We start from the raw sequence: 24,720 nt of genomic DNA on the forward strand, positions 1-24,720 counted from the left end.
AGCATCACAAAGACCCGCCCACCTGTACCTGTGGGCTGTCTGAGGAGTCCTGCGTGGCAGCCACGAGAAAAGACCATCCTCTGGGTAGGTGAACAAATATATGCTTGTCTTTCAATAATTAATAACGTGAAGTTGAAGTATTCTGTGAGGTTTGTTGTTGTTCTTTAAGAAAACGTCCTGTCCTGTCAGAAAGACTCAAATGTTCCCATATGAAGTAGGCCTACGTCTTTTATCCTCCCAAATAATGCAAGCTGTCAGTCTGCAGCTTAGAAACTGTTTGATAGCATCTTGACAAAGGCTGTTATCCTCTGCTGGTAGCAACGTTTGTTTTGGAGTCATGTAGAGAAGCAGATATAAAAATGTTTTATAAATAGTTAATGTGCTAAATTGAGCTGACCTTTATTCTACAACAGAAACAGGACCAAACGGGAGAGGTAGAGATAGCTCCTTAATTCTCTAAGCTTCTGCTCATCCTGACTGATCGTCCCTGCAGGGCTTACAGCATATTGTAGCCTTCAGTTTGCACTCACTGAAAATCCTTCACACACTTTATGTAGCTTCATTTCCTTTTTGACTTGACTCTCAGTAAGCAGGGTGATTATTTTAAGGTCACCCATTGTTTCTGGACTTTTTGAAGCCGCACCATTGGTGGGTTTTTGTTTTCTTTCCTGACATCAGTCATGTTAGCTCTAAAGTGAACATATTTTAGACCACAGGGTGAAGTGTTAAGACATGCTAGCAAGCTTTGTAATTGCAGTCACAATCAACACACACAGACACACACAGGAAAGGTCCAATTTATTCATTCAAATTAGCAAAGTTGAGTCTCGCAGGCTCTAATCGGCTACAGTTGGCTGTGTAGCAACTGTAACACACACACACACACACACACACACACACACACACACACACACACACACACACACACACAAAGAGTACAGAACATGTTTTTCACAAAGATTTATTTCACACAAAACAAATCCCAAAACTATCCACAGCTGAGATGTGACTGATTGCTTACTTGGTATATGAAGGTGACATCCAGGAAGGGTGAGAGTCTGCACGGTGGGAAGTTGGGGGGCGGGGTCAAGGCACCGGAGGGTGGGCAGGCAGGTGAAGCGGTGAGCAGTAATGTTAAAGCCCTGAGGCCTGTGTTTATTGAGGGGCGTGTCCAGATGAAGCCCATGTCGAGGCTGCTTATTGGTCTTATCTTTATCACGTGATAAAAGATAAACAAGGCCCCGTTTCCTTGAAATGACATCACTGTCTCGTTATGGGATTCAAGCTGTCACAAACACATGGGAATGAGTTTTTGGCATGAACTGGATCTGAGGTGATTCTGAGGATCATCACGAGCTTGCACGGAGATTTTAAGCACATGAAGCTTGCATGGAGAATCTCAAAAAACATCAGCAGTTAGGGAGCATTTTGATATGCTGGTGCCCAATAATAACATAAGTCTTGAATCAATCTCAGGTTGAGATTGAAGCAATCCAGCACATAACAGCAGGGTGCAAGATGCTAGCAGGCAGGGCATACATGGAACGCCATAACCAAGTGGCCGGCATAGTGTACAGGAACATCTGTGCCGAGTAGGGCAGCTCCAGGAGGTCGATAGATTAAAGTACAATAAAAGGATTTCAGGGAACAGCCCGTAATCATCTGTAACTCAGATCATACATTTGATCAGCCTTTATTTGAATCTGTCCTGGTACGCAGCAAGTCATCCACCACGACCTGAAATCACAGTTCTTGTAGTGGTACTTGTCTGGCTGCATTGTGCCAAGTGGAAGTGGGCTTGTGGTGCGGGGCTGATTTTCAGGTCTTGTAACCTTAAATCCGGTGAGAGGAACTCCTGATGCTTCAGCATACCGAGACATTTTGGGCAATGTCACATTTCCAACTTTGTGGGAACAATTTGGGAATGACATGGACGAGCAAGTTTGGTCTGAACAGGTTCCTGACATGAACCCAACAGAACACATGCAGATGAATTCGAGCTGAGACTGTGAGCCAGCATCAGTGTCTGACCTCACAGATGTGCTTCTGAATAATGATCAGACATCCCAATTAAAACCTTTGTGGAAGCCTCCCTAGAAGAGTTTAAGCTGTTATACCTGCAAAGAGTTGGACGATGTTATATTAAACCCCGTGGATTCAGAATGGGACGACACTCAAGTTCATATGCTTGTGAAGGCAGACGAATAGTTTTGGCAACACTGTATGTGGAATTACCCAGTTCATGATGTATTTACATGTGCATTGATAAATCAGTAACACAGAGCTCTGCACCCATGAACAGTGTGATTCTTGTTTAAAGGCATAAACATTTCAGCACTTATATCTATTTCTTATCTAGATAACACACAAAAAAACGAATCTGAATTTTATGAAGCGAGAAAAGAACCCACAACAGAAGCAGTCTGGTGTGGATCCAGTGCATTACTCAAGGAGAACGATGTGTTCTGTGTGATTTCTAACATTTCCTATAAATAAAAAGTTCAGACTTTTCAGTTAATAGAGTCTAAACCACACAGCAGCCCTGCCTGTGGTTGGCAAGCAGATGGTTTACGCAGATTATCAGGCTCATGAGCAGATTAGCTTAGCGCTTCAGTGACAGGTTACTTGATGGACTTGTAGATAAAGCCTCTCTCCGCCTTTCTTTAATTAGAGTGAGACAAAAGTTACAAATGGCTCGTTTAGGATAAGCAGATGACTGTGTCGTAAAGAGTGAACAAGCTGGCAGGTGGCAGTGTGCTGTCAGAGGAATGAATACTGAAATAAAATAGTGATGTCACAGTGTACCGTTGTGTCAGGGTGCTGGAAACAGCTGTTTCATGCTGCTCATTTCAGTCTTCATATTTTTATTCTTCTACTCAGGCAGCTGTGCATGACTCACACTGCAGATGCTTATTCTCTTATATTGAACCGTCAGTTTGAGTTTGTAAATGTGGTTAATGTTGCTGGTGGTCATGTTTATAAGTGATACTGTGAAATAAAGGCATCTGACAGGTTCTCTTTCTTCTCGTCTCCAGTCTCTGTGTTGATCCTGAAGCAGTATGGAGGAGAGTGACCTGCTCCAGGAGAGGCTCCAGGCCATCACTGTAATGCTCCCGTCTACTCTGAGCAGTCACAGACACTTGTGCTACACTTCTAAAGATATCTGCTTATCTATGTGACAATTATTCACACTTTCATTTAGAAGTTTTAGAGCATGATGCAGATGTTACTGAGACATGTACAGTCTGTACCTTTTTTCTTTTTTTACTGTACTCTAAAATAAAACATGTAACTTACAAATAATTATTATTATTTAAATAAGTAACAAATTAAATCTTTGTGGCTTTTGACTCTAAAAAATGTAAATTAGTACTTTTGTCATTTGTTTATGACCTTTTTCTGTCCTTTAACATTCACTTAACTTTGGAACATTTAAAACTTAAATGAAACAGTTTAAACTACTCTGAGGATTAGTTTGCTTTTGTAGCCAAGTACAGGACAGGGTAGGGGAAGTTAAAGTAGGATGGAGAGAATGGGCCAATAGCTCGACTCGCAGGAGGGTCATGGTGAGTGGCGTGCAGAAGAATGAGTGGAGCCACAGGTAAAGTTGCTTTGAATTGTACTGAATTATATAGCAACAATTAAACAGCACTTCATAAACAGGAATGAAACATTAAATAAGATACAACAACAGCAATAATAATAGTAACCAGAATCCCATCTGAGCTCAGATATGTCAGTCTTGCCGGCTTAATAGTCAGTGTTCAGTGATTTTGTCCAACCGCTCTGCTGCAATTCTTCGTGAGAGAAGAGCAACCTGCCCTTCTGGGCCAACTCGGAATGGCTGTGGTTCGGTTCAAAGGGAACGGCTCGCCATCTTCCTCGTCAGGAAGAGATCCAGGTTGCACGATCCCCCAAAAAAGCCTAGCCTGTAAACAACAGGGCTATTACTAATTCAACTCACACTCTAATGATATATATGGCCATATGTAAATAATTTAAGTGCTATAACAAATCAAGCACAAAACATTAATTCTAATTTCTAATTACAGTCTATACAGTGCGTCTTAATCATGAATGCAATCTTTAAATCACAATCAGCTTATTTTTCCATCAAGGAGCACATTTCTATCAGAAACCAGAAATAAACCATGAACTATGGTAGATTATCTTTCCCAGTACTGCCCCTTTTACTGAATTACAGGAGCCTTGCTTTGCACTGCATAGCAACGAAACAATATGTTAATTACACTCAATGTACAAAATAAAATGACCAAAAATATACAAAAGCCCACAGGCTGTAGTTCTACAGTATGTGGTAACGTATCAGCACAGTAAGAATATGCAGAGGCATCTTTACAGTGCCGCTCGAGCATCAAATAAAATAGATTCATAACCTTTAAGATCAAAATTAACTTCATCCCATCATCTTATTTTAGTGCATTTAATATTCAACATGTAATACTAGAACATCATCAGCACACAAGCTGAGTGCTCAGAGTAGCTGAACTCCAAACCCCGTGTGTTCTCCCACAGTGAAAACGTGGTCGGCTAATTAGCTTGTTAATTAGCCTGATTCGCCCAGTCCCAGTTTAACTCACCAGCACGCTTCTAATGTTCAACTCTCAGAAAGGATCTTGTCCACTTCATCCGCACCCGTGCAGATCTACAACATTGAAATTGGGCCATTATATTCCCGGTTAACTTCTTGTTAGCTTGTTAGCTTGAAGGTTAGCTTCTGACTCACGGCAATGGTTCCAAAGTCCAAAATGTTCAAAACAAATCAGGTCCGTTTCTCCAAGGTCCATGCAGATCTCCGGTATGGATATTTGCTCAATTTATCAAGTTTATAGTTATTTTCCAGTAACAAGCTTGGCGGTGAAAATCAGCGACGGTGCACCTCCTCTCTCTCTGTGTCTGAGCACATACAGAGCAGGGGAAGGCAGGGCTTGTTTCTTCCTAACCAGTAGGGGTGTCAAATATACTCTCTGGGGTTTTATTTTTATATTCAGATTATTTATCTTTTATTATTGATTTACTTTAGCTCAACTCAGTGATTAACAGAGTAACGATGAATCACAATTAGCAATAACAATGTTGTAGTGCATTACAGAGTCGTGTAAACTCACTGGGTTACATTTTCAATAGATATTTGACTTATTCTGACAATCCATTGTCAATTGTAAATGTTTCATATATTCACTCATTTAAGCTTTTGCTTTTGATGAAACAGCAGAAGCATCGAATTCAAGAGGACATTAAAAAGAAGAAAGTGAAACTCGATCAAGAGAAATTCAAACTGCAACATCTGAAGGTTGGTTTGAATAAATGATCGGCTATAACAGCAGATAAAGTGTAGAGCAAATCATTTCATTGGATGTGTATTATCAGCATGAACTGCAGAAGTAATCAATTCATTTCAATTCAGTTTTACTGATACAGCGCCAAATCACAACAACAGTCGCCTCAAGGTGCTTTATATTGTAAGGTAGACCCTACAATAATACAACAGAGAAAAACCCAACAATCATATGACCCCCTATGAGCAGCACTTTGATGACAGTGGGAAGGAAAAACTCCATTTTAACAGGAATGTCGCAGCAGATGGCCACGACTGGTTGGGGTGAGGAGAGAAAGGCAGGATAGTCGTCCTACCTGTTTGCAGACCTGCATTTTTACTTCCAGTCCCAATCCACACTAATGATAATTCTGTTCTTCTGTACAGAAAAAGGCTCTGAGAGAGCAGTGGCTGCTGCGAGACTCCAATAATGGAGTCGACTGCACACAGCAGCAGAGCTTTCTGTCTGACCGGGAACACACCAGAGCCCTGCAGCTCAGCATCCACAGGTACAAAATCAGCTCAAACAGAGCTCACAGAGAAGCAAATATCATCACCATAGATTACGCATGGGCATTGTTTGGCCTTGCAGGCCACAGCCTTTTGGTGTCTCTGACATCTAAAGGTGAATGGGAAATTAGAATTCAAATGTAAATAAGTATAATGCAGCTTGTTCCATCTTAGACATCAAACACTCATTGATCATCTCCAGAGAACGGTGTACTGTGTGTTTTGTACGTTTGTGAGAGGTGTGGGTTTGCTAGCTCTGAAAGATGTCAGCACACAAAAAAGATTGATGCAGAATATAGTTTTTAACGAGGTAAATCCTTAAACACAAGGATTACAATTTGAATTGTTGTTAGGAGACTAAACATGGTAAATGGACTGATTCTTATATAGCGCTTTTCTACTCTCCCAGAGTACTCAAAGGGTTCTATACAACATGCCTCATTCACACCCACTCATACAAGCAGTTCTAAACACAAGTGCAAACGACTCTACATTCACACTCCAATGAACGCATCGGAGGGCAACTTGGGGTTAGTACAGTGGGGCAAAAAAGTATTTAGTCAGCCACCGATTGTGCAAGTTCCCCCACTTAAAATGATGACAGAGGTCAGTAATTTGCACCAGAGGTACACTTCAACTGTGAGAGACAGAATGTGAAAAAAAAAATCCATGAATCCACATGGTAGGATTTGTAAAGAATTTATTGGTAAATCAGGGTGGAAAATAAGTATTTGGTCAATAACAAAAATACAACACAATACTTTGTAACATAACCTTTGTTGGCAATAACAGAGGTCAAACGTTTACTATAGGTCTTTACCAGGTTTGCACACACAGTAGCTGGTATTTTGGCCCATTCCTCCATGCAGATCTTCTCGAGAGCAGTGATGTTTTGAGGCTGTCGCTGAGCAACACGGACTTTCAACTCCCGCCACAGATTTTCTATGGGGTTGAGGTCTGGAGACTGGTTAGGCCACTCCAGGACTTTCAAATGCTTCTTACGGAGCCACGCCTTTGTTGCCCGGGCGGTGTGTTTTGGATCATTGTCATGTTGGAAGACCCAGCCTCGTTTCATCTTCAAAGTTCTCACTGATGGAAGGAGGTTTTGGCTCAAAATCTCACGATACATGGCCCCATTCATTCTGTCCTTAACACGGATCAGTCGTCCTGTCCCCTTGGCAGAAAAACAGCCCCATAGCATGATGTTTCCACCCCCATGCTTCACAGTAGGTATGGTGTTCTTGGGATGCAACTCAGTATCCTTCTTCCTCCAAACACGACGAGTTGAGTTTATACCAAAAAGTTCTACTTTGGTTTCATCTGACCACATGACATTCTCCCAATCCTCTGCTGTATCATCCATGTGCTCTCTGGCAAACTTCAGACGGGCCTGGACATGCACTGGCTTCAGCAGCGGAACACGTCTGGCCCTGACAACATCAGCAGGCGAGTTCTGAGACAGGGCAACTAGGAAGTGTGTTCTGGACTCTATTTCAAAACTCAATTGACAGTCACACCGTCCCCAAAAGAAACAACCCAAAGTCTCTGAATGATCTTCGTCCTGTGGCCCTCACCTCCCTGGTGATGAAGGCCATGGAGAAGATCATAAAACAGCACATCAAGAGCAACTGACCCACTGATGGACCCTCCCCAGTTTGCTTACCGTGCACGCAGAGGCGTCGATGATGCAACAACCTTCATCTTGGACTCCATCCACAAACATCTGGAGTTCCCTGACTCCTCCACCAGACTTCTGTTTGCTGGTTTCTCATCAGCATGCATCACTCTGCAGCCTCGTATCCTGCCCACTAAACTTTCCTTCTGATTTCACCTGGATGATCAGCTAATCCTGTGGACAGAGATGGGCAGTAACGTGTTACTTGTAACGCGTTACTGTAAACTGATTACTTTTTTCGAGTAACGAGTAAAGTAAGGGATTACTATTGCAAAAAAGGTAATTAGATTACTGTTACTTTCCCGTAGGAACGCTGCGTTACTGCGTTACTAAAACCGTGATTTTTTTGCGAGAATGTCTCATGACAGTGACGCAAGCGAGCGCGACGTTCGTGACAACAGCTGTGTGCAGATCAACAATGGATCACATATCGAGTGAAGAGAGAGTATGAGCGTGCAGCGTTTAAAGCGTGGAAGTACTGACCTTACTTTGAGTTTGATTCCATAAAAAGTGACAAAAACATTAGTGTCCGCTGTGCATGGGAAGAAAACTTCTTTTTACAGCGAAAAACCCCCTAAACTTCCAACAAGCACCGAGTAGCTACGACGTAATGGGAAATTCACAGATCCTTCCACTGACAGCTGCAGCACACCTGCACCAGGGTAAACCTCCGCCTACCCCACTCCTGCTTTACAGGTGGAAATAGAGCAAAAGGACCGCTGAGTCTTTGACTTTATTTATTTTCTGCTGTGTTTTACTTGCATCTATTTGAAAGAGTGAGTGTAAACACAAAAAATATTTTATTTTATGTGCTGGAATGTGCAGAAAATAGGTTTAAATGTTAAACTAATTTCTTCCAGTCAGATAACGTTGCATATAATTTAATCTTTGCTTGATGCATGAAGTTAAAAGATTAAAACTAATAAAACAAGTTTTAAAAAGAGACTTTTCCATTTGATTACATTTTGTATGATGGATTATGCAGAAAAAGTAGAATTGGGCTGAAAGATCTATCGCTTTATCACCTATTTAGGGGATAAATCATGTTTTAAAAAGTAACTAAGTAACTAAGTAACTAAAGACTTTTGAAAATAAGTAATCAGTAAAGTAACGGGATTACTTTTTTGGGGAAGTAATCAGTAATTAGTTACTGATTACTTTTTTAAAGTAACTTGACCAACACTGCCTGTGGATATTGGACTTTTTGACCAACAGGACGGGTCAACAACTCTCTTTCCGGTCTCAGCTCCACTGGCTCCCCCCAGGGCTGTGTGCTCTCCCCCCTGCTCTTCATCCTCTACACTGATGACTGCAGATCCACACAGATCTGTCACCTGGTGAAATATGCTGATGACACAGTTCTCCTGTCACTGCTGTCAGGCCCTCACAACACCACGGGCGCTCTGCAGGAGTTTGTAGAGTGGTGTGACAGCTCCAAACTTGAACTGAACGTGAGCAAAGGTGGTGACCTTCTCCAGCAGGCAGAGGGATCTGGCTGCTTCAGTCACCACCACCATCCACGGGAAGCCAGTGGAGGTAGTTGAGGAGTACAAATACCTGCGAACCATCTTTGACAACCTCCTGAGATTCTCTGCCAACACTGAGGAGATTCTCAGGAGGTGCCACCAACAGCTATACCTCCTTTGGAGTCAGCACAGCCATCATGATGACTTTTTACTATGCTTTCCTGGAAAGCATCATGACCTTCTCCATCACCTGCTGGTTCCACTGCCTCAGCCTTCATACAGGAACAGACTGCAGCGCACTGCATCAGTGTGCTCTACAGTCATTGGCCTGTCAACAGGCCCTCAGACAGGCAGCCAAAATCATCAACGACCCCTCTCACATTCTTCACCCCGCGTTTCAATGGCTCCCCTCTGGGCGACGCCTCCGCTGCATTTCCTGCAGGACTGAGAGGAGGAGGAGTGCCACCTTTGTCCCCAAAGCCACCCTGCTTTTTAACTCCAGCCGATGAGACCGTTTCCCACACCAGAAACAGAAACTACTCTACACTCTTTTATACTGCCGACACTTTACTCACTTTTAGTCACTTACAGTTATTTATTCACCTATTCAGTCACTTTAATTTTAAAACTGTGTATATACTGTATATTCTGTGTATTTATTATTTCACTATTATTGTATGTTATCGCCTCTGTAAGTGCACCCCAGGGCAGCTGTGGCTACAGTGTAGCTGCCATCACCGGTGTGTCAATGTGTGTGTGAATGGGTGGATTACTGAATGTAGTGTAAAGTGCCTTGGGGTCCATAGGGACTAAGTATACAAATACAGGCCATTTACCATTTACCATGTTTATGCCCTGTCCTTACCTTCAACGTCATGCTGCTCTGTTGTATCTTAATTGCCCCCTGGAGATAAATAAAGTCTTTCTGATTCTGATTCTGTAACTTTGCATTTTTGAAGCACATGCGAGACAAAGTTGTTAACTTAATCAAGGCAAGAACACTGACTCGCTGACAATTTGTTGCACTTTTGATTCACTGCTGTCACTACTGGAGTCATGTCAAACAAAAAATTCCCCACTCGTCCCTGCGGGCGGTCTATCCATCAAAATTGGGTCCTCTACCAGAGGCCTGGGAGCTTGAGGGTCCTGCGCAGCATCTTAGCTGTTCCTAGGACTGCGCTCTTCTGGACAGAGATCTCCGATGTTGTTTCTGGGATCTGCTGGAGCCACTCGCCTAGTTTGGGGGTCACTGCACCTAGTGCTCTGGGACCACTGTCACCTTAACCCTCCACATCTTCTCCAGCTCTTCTCTGAGCTTCTCATGTTCCTTCTTCCTGAGGGCCAGTCCTTCCATGATAGTTCCTCCTCTTGGGTTTCTGCTGCCTGAGGTATTCACTGAGCATGCGGTTGGTTGGGGACATCTTCACGATGTACTCATGGATATTTGTTGTCTCATCCTGGACTGTGGTGCTGACACTCACCAATCCCCGGCCTCCTTCCTTCTGCTGCTCCATTCTGCAGTCGGTCCTATGCAGAAAAGCAGTGGGGACAGAGCATCTCCTTGGTAGATCCCGCACTTGATGCTGACTTGTGCTATGGGCTTGGAGTTGGCCTCTAGTGTTGTATGCCACATCCCCATTGAGTTCCTGATGAAGGCTCTTAGGGTCCCGTTGATCTTGTACAATTCCATGCATTCCAGGATCCAGCTGTGGGGGCATTGAGTCATAGGCCTTCTTGTAATTCAGTTCAATTCAATTTCATTTATTTACACAGCACCAAATCACAACAACAGTTGCCTCAAGGTGCTTTATATTGTAAGGTCGACCCTACAGTAATACATACAGAGAAAAACCCAACAATCATATGACCCCCTATGAGCAGCACTTTGGTGACAGTGGGAAGGAAAAACTCCCTTTTAACAGGAAGAAACCTCCAGCAGATCCAGGCTCAGGGAGGGGCGGGGCCATCTGCTGTGATTGGTTGGGGTGAGAGAAGGAAGACAGGATAAAGACATGCTGTGGAAGAGAGACAGAGGTTAATAACTTAACTTATTTTATGTATTTTATGACTATTGTTCCTTTTATTAATTGTGTTTTTTGTAAGGTGACCTTGGGTTTCTGAAAGGCGCCCTCAAATAAAATGTATTATTATTATTATTATTATTATTATTATTATTATTAATAACAGGTATAATTCAGTGCAGCAGTCGTGTTGTGGAATGAAAATGACCCAAAATGCAGGAAGCTGACTGGTCAAGAGTGTGACGTTTATTTACAAGGTGGGATAGCAGTGAGGCATGACAAATAACTGAAGAAACCAAAACTGGGAGAACTAAATAACAAACCTGAGAGCATACAAAAGGGGTGCGGGGCAGAGAGACGCAGAGACAGGACCGAAACACCATGGAACACAGAGAAATGCAGACGAACACAGACGAGCCACAACGAACACAGACCGACACCCACTAAATATACACACACAAGGGTCACCTGGTCCAGCCCTAACTATATGCTTTAGCAAAAAGGAAAGTTTGAAGCCTAATCTTGAAAGTAGAGATAGTGTCTGTCTCCTGAATCCAAACTGGAAGCTGGTTCCACAGAAGAGGGGCCTGAAAACTGAAGGCTCTGCCTCCCATTCTACTTTTAAATACTCTAGGAACAACAAGTAGGCCTGCAGAGCGAGAGCGAAGTGCTCTAATAGGGTGATATGGTACTACAAGGTCATTAAGATAAGATGGGGCCTGATTATTTAAGACCTTGTATGTGAGGAGCAGGATTTTGAATTCTGGATTTAACAGGAAGCCAAAACAGGAGAAACCTGCTCTCTCTTTCTAGTCCCTGTCAGGACTCTTGCTGCAGCATTTTGGATTAGCTGAAGGCTTTTCAGTGAGTTTTTAGGACTTCCTGATAATAATGAATTACAGTCGTCCAGCCTGGAAGTAATAAATGCATGAACTAGTTTTTCAGCGTCACTCTGAGACAGGATATTTCTAATTAATCCAGGCAGTGCACAGGTTGGTCAGCCTGGTCTTGCAGTCTTGGCTGACTGCTCGGTCTACCAGTAGCTGGTGTTTTGCGCCTCTTGTATTCTTGCCCATCCCTTTCTGTGCCCCGCTCATGTATTGACCCATTTGCATGTTCATCTTAGCCGCTATGATGCCTGACAGGAGCTTCCATGTGGTGCTGAGGCAGGTTATTGGTCGGTAGTTGGAGGGGACCGGTCCCTTCTGGGGGTCCTTGAGGATCAGGACCGTCCGACCTCCGGTTAGCCATTCCAGGTGTCTCCCGTCAACTAGCAACTGGTTCATTTGTGCTGCTGGACGCTCGTGGAGTGCAGTCAGCTTCTTCAGCCAGTAGGCGTGAACCATGTCGGGGCCTGGTGCTGTCCAACTCTTCATACTGGGGACACTGTGCAATACCTTTTGTGCAATACTTTTGTAAATAGTCAACAGTGCAATAGACCTCAATACTTGAAATGTGCAATTCACTTGTATTTTTATTTTTTATTCCTATTTATTCTATTTATCCCCTTCGTATATTTTATTTATATTGTCTCTGTATTTATATGTGTGTGTGTGTGTGTGTGTGTGTGTGTGTGTGTGTGTGTGTGTGTGTGTGTGTGTGTGTATATATATATATATATATATAATATTCTGTAACTCTATGACTTCTGTCGGTGCTGTGCTTTTTTGGAAATCGAATTTCCCAGAGGAACCCACCCGAGGGATTAATAAAGTTCTATCTAATCTAATCTAATCTAATCTAATCTTTTCTTGGATGTCTGCCACTATGATTGTTACTGGACCCTGTTCAGGGAGGTTGTTGTGGTCTGCTCTTGGATTCACTAGCCACTGAGCATTGCTATTATGGGTTGTGTCCTCTCCCCATATGCTGTACCAGTATTGATCCGTTTCCAGCCTTGGCGGTGCTGTTCTCATATTGTTCCCCTCCCACTAGGAGTACACCTTGGCTGCTTCTGTGAAGAACAGCTGGTAAATATATATATATATCTATATATATCTATATATAGGTCGTTGACCCAGCATTTTGTGTTTTACCAACCGGACATAGTGGTGGTAGACAAACGGAAGAAGACGGCCGTAGTGATCGATGTAGCGGCTCCAAATGACAGCAATATCAGGAAGAAGGAACACGAGAAGCTGGAGAAATACCAAGGGCTCAGAGAAGAGCTCGAGAGGATGTGGAGGGTGAAGGTAACGGTGGTCCCCGTGGTAATCGGAGCACTAGGTGCGGTGACTCCCAAGCTAGGCGAGTGGCTCCAGCAGATCCCGGGAATAACATCGGAGATCTCTGTCCAGAAGAGTGCAGTCCTGGGAACAGCTAAGATACTGCGCAGGACCCTCAAGCTCCCAGGCCTCTGGTAGAGGACCCGAGCTTGAAGGATAAACCGCCCGCAGGGGCGTGCTGGGTGTTTATTTTTATATAACTAACTGCGCTAACGCACTAGCTCCCACCCATGTAATTGAGCATTGCGTGGCACATCCGACATACTGTTTTACTTTAGTCCATGACGCGCTTACCTTCAGGGTCATACGTCACATGAAAACCAAAATAATTCCAAACACCAGATCTGAATGAGGGTGGGGGAGGTTCAATTTGCCATGTTGCAAGGAGAGCTTAGCTTCTGTCTCGCTAGCTTGTGCTGCGCTCAGTGGATCTGCGCTCGACAGTGCAGCCTAGGCGGAGTAGTCGAACGCAGATTCACTGAGCGCTCAACACAGACAGCATCGTCAGAAGGAAAGTTGATAAAATAAATTACAAATTTTGTATTGTTCGATACATATGCGTACCGAACCGAAAGCACTGTATCGAACGGTTCAACATCGATACGAGTATCGTTGCACCCCTAATATATATATACACATATATATATATACACATATATATATATGTGTATATATATATATATATATATACACATACACACACACATATACACACGCACACATACACACACACATATACACACGCACACATACACACACACATATATACACGCACACATACACACACACATATACACACGCACACATACACACACATATATATACACGCACACATACACAAACACATATATACACACGCACACATACACACACACATATATATACACGCACACATACACAAACACATATATACACACGCACACATACACACACACATATATACACGCACACATACACACACACACATATATATACACGCACACATACACAAACACATATATACACACGCACACATACACAAACACATATATACACACGCACACATACACACACACATATATACACGCACACATACACACACACACATATATATACACGCACACATACACAAACACATATATACACACGCACACATACACACGCACACATGCACACACACATATATACACGCACACATATATACACGCACACATACACACACACACATATATACACGCTGTCATGGTCCTGGGCCATGTTGGCCCAGTATTCTTAGTTTCTTGTATTTCTGTATTTCATTTCTTATTTAGGCCATGTTTCCTGAGTTGTCCTGTTATGTTGTTCCCTAAGTGTTTTCCCTTCGTGACTCTTACCCCCTGTGTGCCCCTGTGTAACTGTGAGCCCTCGTCTCTCCTCGTGTTTTATTCTATGTTTTCCCCAGCCCATTATGTCTGTGTTCTCCCCGTGCTCTCTCTCCTCCTGTCTGAACCTCTGTACTTGCTGTTTTACTTTGCCCGTCTCCCATCAGTGTGGTGTTCACTCCTGCCGTGTCTTGTTATGATTATCAGTGTCACCTGTGTTCCCCGTGTGCTCCCACTTCCCTCGTTAACCCTCTGTGTATTTATGTCTGCGTCTCCCTCAGTTCTGTGTCGTGTCGTCCCACATGCTGTGTGTGATTCTCCCCGTGTTTTCTGATATTTCTTACAATTAGCTCTTCCCAGTTTAATTTTGTATTTTCTACGTTCTGCCTCTCCTGTTATCTTTTGTCAGCAATAAAGCTGCACTTTGAGTTCAGTTCTGTTTTCCCGTGAGTTTGCGTTTGGGTCCTATTTCCTGCCTGCCACACACCGGTACATGACACACGCACACACACACACACATATATATACACATATATATATATACGCACACATACATATACACATATACATATACATATACACACATATACACATATATATACATATATATATATATACATAAAAAAAACACCCAGCACACCCCTGCGGGCGGTTTATCCTTCAAGCTCGGGTCCTCTACCAGAGGCCTGGGAGCTTGAGGGTCCTGCAGTATCTTAGCTGTTCCCAGGACTGAGCTCTTCTGGACAGAGATCTCCGATGTTATTCCCGGGATCTGCTGGAGCCACTCGCCTAGCTTGGGAGTCACCGCACCTAGTGCTCCGATTACCACGGGGACCACCGTTACCTTCACCCTCCACATCCTCTCGAGCTCTTCTCTGAGCCCTTGGTATTTCTCCAGCTTCTCGTGTTCCTTCTTCCTGATATTGCTGTCATTCGGAACCGCTACATCGATCACTACGGCCGTCTTCTTCTGTTTGTCTACCACCACTATGTCCGGTTGGTTAGCCACCACCATTTTGTCCGTCTGTATCTGGAAGTCCCACAGGATCTTAGCTCGGTCATTCTCCACCACCCTTGGGGGCATCTCCCATTTTGACCTCGGGACTTCCAGGTTATACTCGGCACAGATGTTCCTGTACACTATGCCGGCCACTTGGTTATGGCGTTCCATGTATGCCTTGCCTGCTAGCATCTTGCACCCTGCTGTTATGTGCTGGATTGTCTCTGGGGCATCTTTACACAGCCTGCACCTGGGGTCTTGCCTGGTGTGATAGACCCCAGCCTCTATGGATCTTGTACTCAGAGCTTGTTCTTGTGCTGCCATGATTAGTGCCTCTGTGCTGTCTTTCAGTCCAGCTTTGTCCAGCCTCTGGTAGGATTTCTGGATATCAGCCACCTCCTCTATCTGCCGGTGGTACATACATGCAGGGGCCTGTCCTTCCATGATGGTTCCTCGTCTCCCTCCTCTTTCTTGGGTTTCTGCTGCCTGAGGTATTCACTGAGCACTCGGTCAGTTGGGGCCATCTTCCTAATGTATTCTTGGATGTTCGTTGTCTCATCCTGGACTGTGGTGCTGACACTCACCAGTCCCCGGCCCCCTTCCTTCCGCTTAGCGTACAGCCTCAGGGTGCTGGATTTGGGGTGAAACCCTCCATGCATGGTAAGGAGCTTTCTTGTCTTTATGTCAGTGGCTTCTATCTCCTCCTTTGGCCAGCCTATTACCCCAGCAGGGTACCTGATCACGGGCAGGGCGTACGTGTTGATGGCCCGGATCTTGTTCTTACCATTCAGCTGACTCCTCAGGACTTGCCTGACCCTCTGCAGGTACTTGGTGGTTGCAGCTTTTCTAGCGGCCTCTTCATGGTTCCCATTCGCCTGCGGGATCCCCAAGTACTTGTAACTGTCCTCTATGTCTGCAATGTTGCCTTCTGGTAGTTCAATCCCCTTAGTTCTGACTACCTTCCCTCTCTTTGTTACCATCCGACTACACTTCTCCAGTCCGAACGACATTCCAATGTCATTGCTGTATAGCCTGGTAGTGTGGATCAGTGAATCGATGTCTCGTTCACTCTTGGCATACAGCTTGATGTCATCCATGTACAGGAGGTGGCTGACAACTGCTCCGTTCCGTAGTCGGTATCCGTAGCCAGTCTTGTTAATGATCTCACTGAGGGGGTTCAGGCCTATGCAGAACAGCAGTGGGGACAGAGCATCTCCTTGGTAGATCCCGCACTTGATGGTGACTTGTGCTATGGGCTTGGAGTTGGCCTCTAGTGTTGTACGCCACATCCCCATTGAGTTCCTGATGAAGGCTCTTAGGGTCCCATTGATCTTGTACAATTCTAGGCATTCCAGTATCCAGCTGTGGGGCATTGAGTCATAGGCCTTCTTGTAATCAATCCAGGCAGTGCACAGGTTGGTCAGTCTGGTCTTGCAGTCTCGGCTGATTGTTCTGTCTACCAGTAGCTGGTGTTTTGCGCCTCTGGTATTCTTGCCAATTCCTTTCTGTGTCCCGCTCATGTATTGACCCATGTGCCTGTTCATCTTAGCCGATATGATGCCTGACAGGAGCTTCCATGTAGTACTGAGGCAGGTTATTGGTCGGTAGTTGGAGGGGACCGGTCCCTTCTTGGGGTCCTTGGGGATCAGGACCGTCCGGCCTTCAGTTAGCCATTCCGGGTGTCTCTCGTTAACTAGCAGCTGGTTCATTTGTGCTGCCAGACGCTCGTGGAGTGCAGTCAGCTTCTTCAGCCAGTAGGTGTGAACCATGTCGGGCCCTGGTGCTGTCCAACTCTTCATACTGGAGACCCTTTCTTGGATATCTGCCAAAACAGAACAAACGAAACAGACTAAATTGTCAATTCCACTTAGAAACAAAATATTAATTCTAAAAATAAATCTTAGTTTGTTTTACAGAAGAACAGACAAAATTTACTAACTTTTGTCAATATCAAATAAACTGAGAACTAAAAGGAAATTCTCAATCTCTCCTTGTGTCACGGTTTGCCGGGGCAAGCCGTGTGGAGTTGGAGAAAGGACCCAAAAGGCGGCAGCTCTGGTGCAGGTGAGTATTTATTTACAGGAGTGGGTACAAACAGCAATGGTGGGTGAACATGAAACCGGACACCTAAACTGGGTAAACTAACAACACAAACCAGAAACGAAGATGCAGGGAGATCCGGGGAAATACACATGGAGAGATGCAGGGAGACCGAGGGGAAACAACACAGACGAACCAGCAACTACTATGACAGAAGACACAACTTAAATACACTCAGAGAACACAGGGAGGTTACACACTGGTGGGAACACAGCTGGGAGTAATTAACATGACGAGACTAGGGAGGCAAATGAAAACACTCACATAAGACGCAGACCTTCACAATAAAACAGGAACTTACACATGAAAGGACACAACTAAGAAACGCGGACTAGATACAGGAACACACGGGCAGAACAGAATAAACACTAAACAGAGGAAGAACAGAACCAAAATCACAAGAAGAGAAAACACAAAACGCTGGGTCAAAAGGACCCAGGATCATGACACATTGTTGTATAGCTGAGCTTTTCAAACAGTTTTAACAGTTACTTTAGTCTGACAAAAGCCGAATGACGAATTAGCGCTTCCAGTCAGAGATTGAGCATGCACCGCTTTATTGTGTTTCCAGACTTGCTTTCGGCACAATTTACAGTGCGCGCTAATGTTTTTTGTCAGACTTGAAATAGCCGAAATACCTTCACACTACGGGACTTCTGTGGCTCCTCCGTTTGACAAGCTCTCCGGCATTGGAACCATCATCTGTTTTCTCTTCGGTAACCTTCGGTCATGCTCTCGGTTGATTTTTCTAGTCAGCACACTCATTTTCTCCATTATCCGGGCGGCACGGCGGCTGGCTGCTTCCCAAACAAATACACATGTGCAGCTTGGCACTTGTGCTGTACGTAACAAGTCACGTGACGCTGCGGCTGTGATTGGTTCGGCTTTGCGCAACTTAATTTGGATTGGCTGTTCTTCTTTCTAAGAGGACCAGAGCGGTGAGGTCTATCGCAATAGTTTAATTTTTCTATCGAGGAAAAGTTATTTCGCAATACATATCGTTATCGTTCTATCGCACAGCTCTACTTGAAACAAAACAAAAAAAAATCAAAAATTAAACATGCTCTTTAATGCTGTAAAGTTGGGTATTTTAACAAGAGAGTCTATGAGGTTGCCAGCCTCAAATAGCCTTCAGAGGCACTGCAGTTTTTGTCACTTTCACATTGGCCACATTTTCAGGCCCAGAGGTTACTGTTTCTCATGTGATGTCCTGCCCTGTTACTACCCTGCTCTGACCCCTCTGTCTCCTTAGGATTGAAATGGAGGTGGATTCTCTGGAGAGAGAAGAGTCTATGATCAGCGTTAATGAGAGTTTTATCCTCAGTAGACTCAAGGCAGTGGAGAAAAGTCCGGAGGACATTATCAAGGTATATACAAACACACATTCTCACAGATACACAGGTGTAGTGTTGTGCTCCCTCTAGTACCTGTTATACTTACTGAGTTGTGCGTGTCTTCTAGGAAGCCCACAACAGCTTTGTTCCTGGTAAGTCATGTGACATCATTTGCAACATCTCTGGTGTTGCGACGAAAGATGAACCCAAGCTAACAGTTCTGTTTTTGTTCTTGCAGAACCATTACACATAACCACAGCAATCCCTGAATCCTTCTCCTCACCAGCCAGTGAACAGTGTGAGCCAAACACACCACGGCAGCGTGAGATCATTCATACATTTAAAACTGTTATACACAATAGCACTGAAATACACAAGAGTTTGCAAATGTAGAACTGAATTTATAGTGCTGTGTTCTGATAATTAATAATGGATTGGATTTATATAGCACTTTTCAAGGCACCCAAAGTGCTTTACAATGCCACTATTCATTCACTCTCACAAACTGGTGGAGGCAGCTACAGTACAATAAGTGCTTTCAAAAGATGTTTACGCCATCTTCTGTCAGCACAGAATGTGACGTCGCCTGGTTGGTTGTGGCTAATAAACCCACATTGGTTTATGTTAGCTAACTGGTGACAGAACCAATAACTCAGTGGAAAACCCTTTTGTGCTGCCCCTGGCTGCAGCAGTAAAACCAAGGACATACTGTCCACTTATACTGTCTGTCTCTTTAACAATAATTGGCTCCATTGTTTGGCTACATTCACTCAAACAGGAAAATCTGTCCTCATTTTTAAATTCTTTACAAACACACAGATTATGAGTAACAGCTGGATTTTTACGTTGTAAATCAGCCTTTGTATGTGTGTAGTGTTTCATGTCTGCTTTAATTTGGCGTTCCAGTGCGCTCTAGTTTTTGAGGATCTACCTGTGAACTTTGCACAGGTATCAGAACGCTGAGTAAAGGATGTCTATATGACTCACTCCTAGTTTCTGCACAAAAAATGTGATTCATCATTTTCCACAGATCTTTAAAAAGGACATCAGAAAGTCACATAAATGTAACTTTTTCACCTCATTAGTGCACATTCTTTCATCTTTGACCACACATCTATGTTTCTGGGTTCTACACATACTGTCCTGTATATGTTATATCAGATATACCATATCTCAGAGCTCAAAGCGAACTTTTTCCTCTGCTTTATTTTTATACATTTGTATCACCCATTGAGAATGACCTGTGGAGACTTACATTAACTAATGTACAGGACATGGATTGTGCTGTGCACCTGGACGGATGTCATGATAATCAGGATAAACTTTAACTGCATTAACTGCCCTCTGTGTCCCAGCTCTGTTTAACATGCAGCTCAATGTGGCTAAAAATACTCTGACTGGGGAGAGCTCAGTACTTTCTACGCCTGATGTTCTTCTGAAAGACTTTCACCAAAACACCGGGCTCAGGGTTCCTGATGATGTCCAGAAGTGTGTTTGTGCACTCAACTCTCAGCAGGTATTTTTATTATTCTGAGCCAAACCCTGACTTCACTTTAAGCAGTGGAGGTGCATGCTTTGTTTTATTCCATTTTAGCTTTGAAACAGATTTGTATGAGAATATTAGCTCCCTGTAACTTTTGATTAGTGACCCTAATACTCCACAACTGGTAATAATGACACCAGCATTTTTACCAAAGTCCCAGTAGCTGCGACTGGCACAGAGCAGTGGACTGGGTGGGGCTAATGTTACACTGGATTAATGTAAAGCTATCTACCTGGGGTGCCAAAGGCAAACAAAGATTTGTTGTATATGATGAATATAAATGGAGGCATGCACTATATCGTTTCTCTATTTCAAGAGAGAGAAAACTACAGTAATGAAGGATGCAGCCGACTGTCGTCTGTTACTGTTTGAACCATCTGCATGGTTCTTAGTTGGTTTTTCCTTTGTTTAAATCTTTATTTTAATAAATCTCAAAAACTATGACAATAAATAAAGGAGCAATAATCCACTGTCTCTTAACTGAGTTCTGTATCACATAGTAGCAACTCCAAATCCACAGTCCTGAACTGTGGCCTCACTTAGCTGCAAAACAGTCACCCACACGAATAAAGCCTGTGTGTGGGAAACACTGGCATGAACATCTCAAGCTAATATAGATTTCTGTTAGCAATTCTGCTGACAAAGAACAAGCATTTTAGCTGTACATGTTCCTTTTCAAGTAGCTCGTGAAGTGACATAAACAGAATGCGTCATGTTAGCTTCTGTTGTGTTTGAATTTCTTTCAGTTTCTGAGTCCTGGTTTTTTTGTACTTCTAGGCATCACGTGGCCAGAATGGTGTTTCTGAGCTATCGGCCAATGAGGTGGAACATTTACTGAGAAATGCTACAATGCATGGTCAAGCAAAGCACCAAAACTGGAACAGGGTGGAGGAGCATGACCTCAGGAAGCAGCCAGGACACTATGATGTCCTGCAAAGACACAAAGCAGACAAAGACTTTAGCTCCAACGAAAACAGCCAAAGAAACCCACACAGTGAGCATCACTACTGTAACCAGGACAGCTGTCCTATCAAAAATGAAGGCAGGAGCCAGCAAAGCAATCTGACGGAAAGTTGTGTGACGCGCCTGGATCACTATGGCAACCAGCGAGATTGTCACTGTAGTTCATATCCAGTGACAAATTGTCACCGTCTTCAGGAAGGCGGGTCTGCAAGCCACCAGCCCAGTGGCATGACCAGAAGCAGCAGCAGGATCACTGAACCATCCAGGTGCTGCGTACCTCTTAGAACACATGACCAGGAAATACTAACACACACACGCTTCAGCTACACTCCCTGTTATATTCCTGCTATTGATTATATCAGTGAGGAAGAACATTACCGCCCATCATTGTACCAGTCAAACAGACAAACTGGGAACAGACACAGAGCACCCCTTACTGGAGATGACCCTCCTTGCACAGTCCTTAGCGTCTTGGACACTGCTGAGCCAATCACAGCCATATTCATGGGTTTTCAGTCAGCGTTGGACGAGAGCCGGCAGGTTCGGGAGTTTGAAGGTTCCCTCAAGGCTGAACTGGTCATTGTTGAGGACGATGAAGACTATGATGACAGCAACATGAAGGAGAAGAAGAGCCACGGGCACATTCCAAAGCCAAGCGCAAGCAATGGAGCTGCTGCACACGTGCAGGGACTTGGAGACGGACACAGAGAGAGCGCGGTGGGACCAGGCGTCAGAAAGATCTGGAAAAAACAACAACCGTGCTGTAGTGTCTGCTAACTGAAAGCCTTCTTTTTTACGTGGTGCTGCCTAAAATGACCGATTCTCCTCGAGCGCTTAGTGACCTTTTGTGAAAGGGAAGATGTGAAATCATCTCCAGCTAATAAACATGTGACACTGTAACTAAAGAGCCCTGTTTAATTTGGTCAGTCTTTATAACGTGTTCCCCACGTATCACATACTGCTGTGTGTCGCTGTAAGTGGACTGTTTTTATATAGCGCTTTTCTGCTTCTACTTCACCAAATCACACACAATCACACAAGCACTGTTTTCCATGCTAACAAGTACTAACAATGAATGAATGAATGAATGAATGAATGCATCAGAGAGCAACTGGGAGTTCAGTATGTTGCCCCAGGATATATATGCTACAGATTAATGTAAAATGTAAGATGACTTGAAAAGATTAACCCACAAATCTGTCATCTGAAGTTGGAATGCATGGAGAAAAAAGACAAACCAAAATAAATCACTTTGAACAGGATTAAATCCAAGTGACACACGTGTTCTTACTGCACATGTGCTAGCAGTGCTTTAGCATGTCTGCTCCTAGCTCCCAGTATTCAAAGCCCAGGCAGCTAGCTTTAACCTCTCAGAATAACAACTCAAAACTGTACTGTTTAACATTTACTCATTTCATTGTTACACTGCAGAGCTGCTGGTTGTGACAACGAACAGCAGAGCAACACCAGCATGATGATGACTGGACTGTAAGATGCTTCACTTTTACTGCTTCAAAGCACTCAAATAAGCCCAGCTCTGATCGTTAGGATTAGGTTTGGACAGCATGTTAGCCTGAAGAACTTTGTAGCTTCATGCATGTTTTTGTTTTGTTTGTTCCCAAAAGCCTACGACAGTAATAAATTAACCAAAATTACGCATTTCCAAGACGCAGCTCTTGATCTGTTGAGGAGAGATCACATGATCTTGATATGATATTTTCCATATGTTGACAATGCACAGCACAATTTTAAGAGTCAGAACTTTGAATTTAAAAGGCTTTTTGTCCGTTTTCAACCAATAAATCATGAAGCTGATATTGAAGACCGTAATGGATGTAAGCTAACATTTAATGGGTAGTTACCATGACCCCAATCTAAAATCCTTTATCAGAATTAATTCAAAACAATGGTTTACATAGACACACACAGACACACACAGACACACATGGAGGTAATAACATTAATGATCTTCTTATAGTCCTCAGGTCCAAATTAAACAATATTACAGAACAAGCACATGTTCCCATAGCAACAGACACAATATTAGGTTTGACCAGTGGAGCGCACTGTGGCTCCCTCTGCTGGTAATAACGGATTGGAGTGACCTACTTCAGAATGACTTCACACTGTGTTGAATGTGTCGGTGAATGTTTGCATTACTTTCCTGTGCTATGCAGCATATTCTGTTCTGGGCTGGCCCACGTGGGTTTAATAATACCAAAACAATATCAGCTGATAAATACTGAACAACAACCGGATGGACAAGTGTGATATTTGTTATAACTGGATGGACTGAGCTGCACAACAGCAGCATGACTGCATTAGCATTCACAGCTCAGGTGCCAATGTTTCAGTTGTGCTTTCTCCAACTGGAACATTTGCATATGAGAAACAATATTCATCATTTCCTGACAGTGGAAGCTTAAACATCTGGTTTGTAAATACCTGACAGTAAAATCATAATTTTACTGTCATCAGCATTTGTAAACCCTTTCGTTCTGATACGGTGTCTGTTGTGATATTTTGATACCATGGTAGCATTTACAGGATATTGTTTTATAGTGATATTATACAGGAAAACTGTTACTCAATAAGGCCCATTTACTAGTTGTTTTTCTCTTTCTCTGTGACCCAAGAATTAATGTGTAAGACTCACAGGCTGGTACCCCAAGGTCGAAAATACCACAGAGACGAGACCACTTCCTTACTCCCATCCTCCCTTCCTTATCCTTTAGAAAAGAGCTTGTTAAAGGCCAGGTGGTTTGTTTCAGAATTCACTAATGAAAGAACTCTGTATTCTATGTCTAGGAGTGTATTTTGCTGGGATGATCATAAATTGTAACTGAAGAGATAAACTACACAAAGGATACTTCTTTGCTCAGGAGGCAGGAAGACGTTTCCTTATTTGGTCTGTACCGGTTTGAACTGAGAACATGCTGACACACGAACCTTTTCCCTCTATATAAGCTGTTGTCTGATGAATAAACCTTTGAGTTGATTGTGGGAAAGCAACCTGAACAGTTTCTGTCACTTTGTTCTCCTAACTGCTCCCGACGTCGTAACTAACCCAGCTGAACGGCATACCTGAGTGTTACTCTGAATAATTAGGAGTATTATAAGGAAAGGACAAAACTCTGCTTATCGCTCACGCCACGGAGGAAACCCGGGACGGAAATTTCCTTCAGTGTCCATTCTGATAGTGCCT

The 24,720-nt window shown here is 43.5% G+C and overlaps 1 protein-coding gene across 3 annotated transcripts; it reads left to right on the forward strand.

Annotated features, from left to right (window-relative positions):
* Nucleotides 1-24,527, forward strand: palmda (palmdelphin a). Of its 3 annotated transcripts, none has more exons than XM_082512999.1 (10): nt 1-84; nt 3,036-3,104; nt 5,234-5,314; nt 5,726-5,847; nt 17,592-17,639; nt 18,928-19,042; nt 19,137-19,161; nt 19,248-19,331; nt 20,365-20,525; nt 21,330-24,527. In XM_082512999.1, exons 2-10 carry the CDS (start codon nt 3,060-3,062, stop codon nt 22,290-22,292), a joined length of 1,644 nt encoding a protein of 547 aa, XP_082369125.1. In that variant the 5' UTR covers nt 1-84; nt 3,036-3,059; the 3' UTR covers nt 22,293-24,527. The 3 variants fall into 3 exon arrangements, with proteins under 3 accessions (XP_082369125.1, XP_082369126.1, XP_082369127.1); XM_082513000.1 differs by having other exon boundaries at nt 19,248-19,307; XM_082513001.1 differs by lacking the exon at nt 17,592-17,639.
* Nucleotides 24,528-24,720: the final 193 nt, after the last annotated feature.

This window comes from Aulonocara stuartgranti, assembly GCF_965226115.1.
Source record: "Aulonocara stuartgranti genome assembly, chromosome: 18".
In the NCBI taxonomy this organism is placed as follows: Eukaryota; Metazoa; Chordata; class Actinopteri; order Cichliformes; family Cichlidae; genus Aulonocara; species Aulonocara stuartgranti.

Bases quoted from the DNA above. Each gene is read 5' to 3' on its own strand.
- palmda (XM_082512999.1), top strand. From the start codon at position 3,060: ATGGAGGAGAGTGACCTGCTCCAGGAGAGGCTCCAGGCCATCACT. The intron at 3,105-5,233 runs GTAATGCTCCCG...TTGATGAAACAG, and splicing joins AGAGGCTCCAGGCCATCACT to CAGAAGCATCGAATTCAAGA. The intron at 20,526-21,329 runs GTATTTTTATTA...TTGTACTTCTAG, and splicing joins GTGCACTCAACTCTCAGCAG to GCATCACGTGGCCAGAATGG.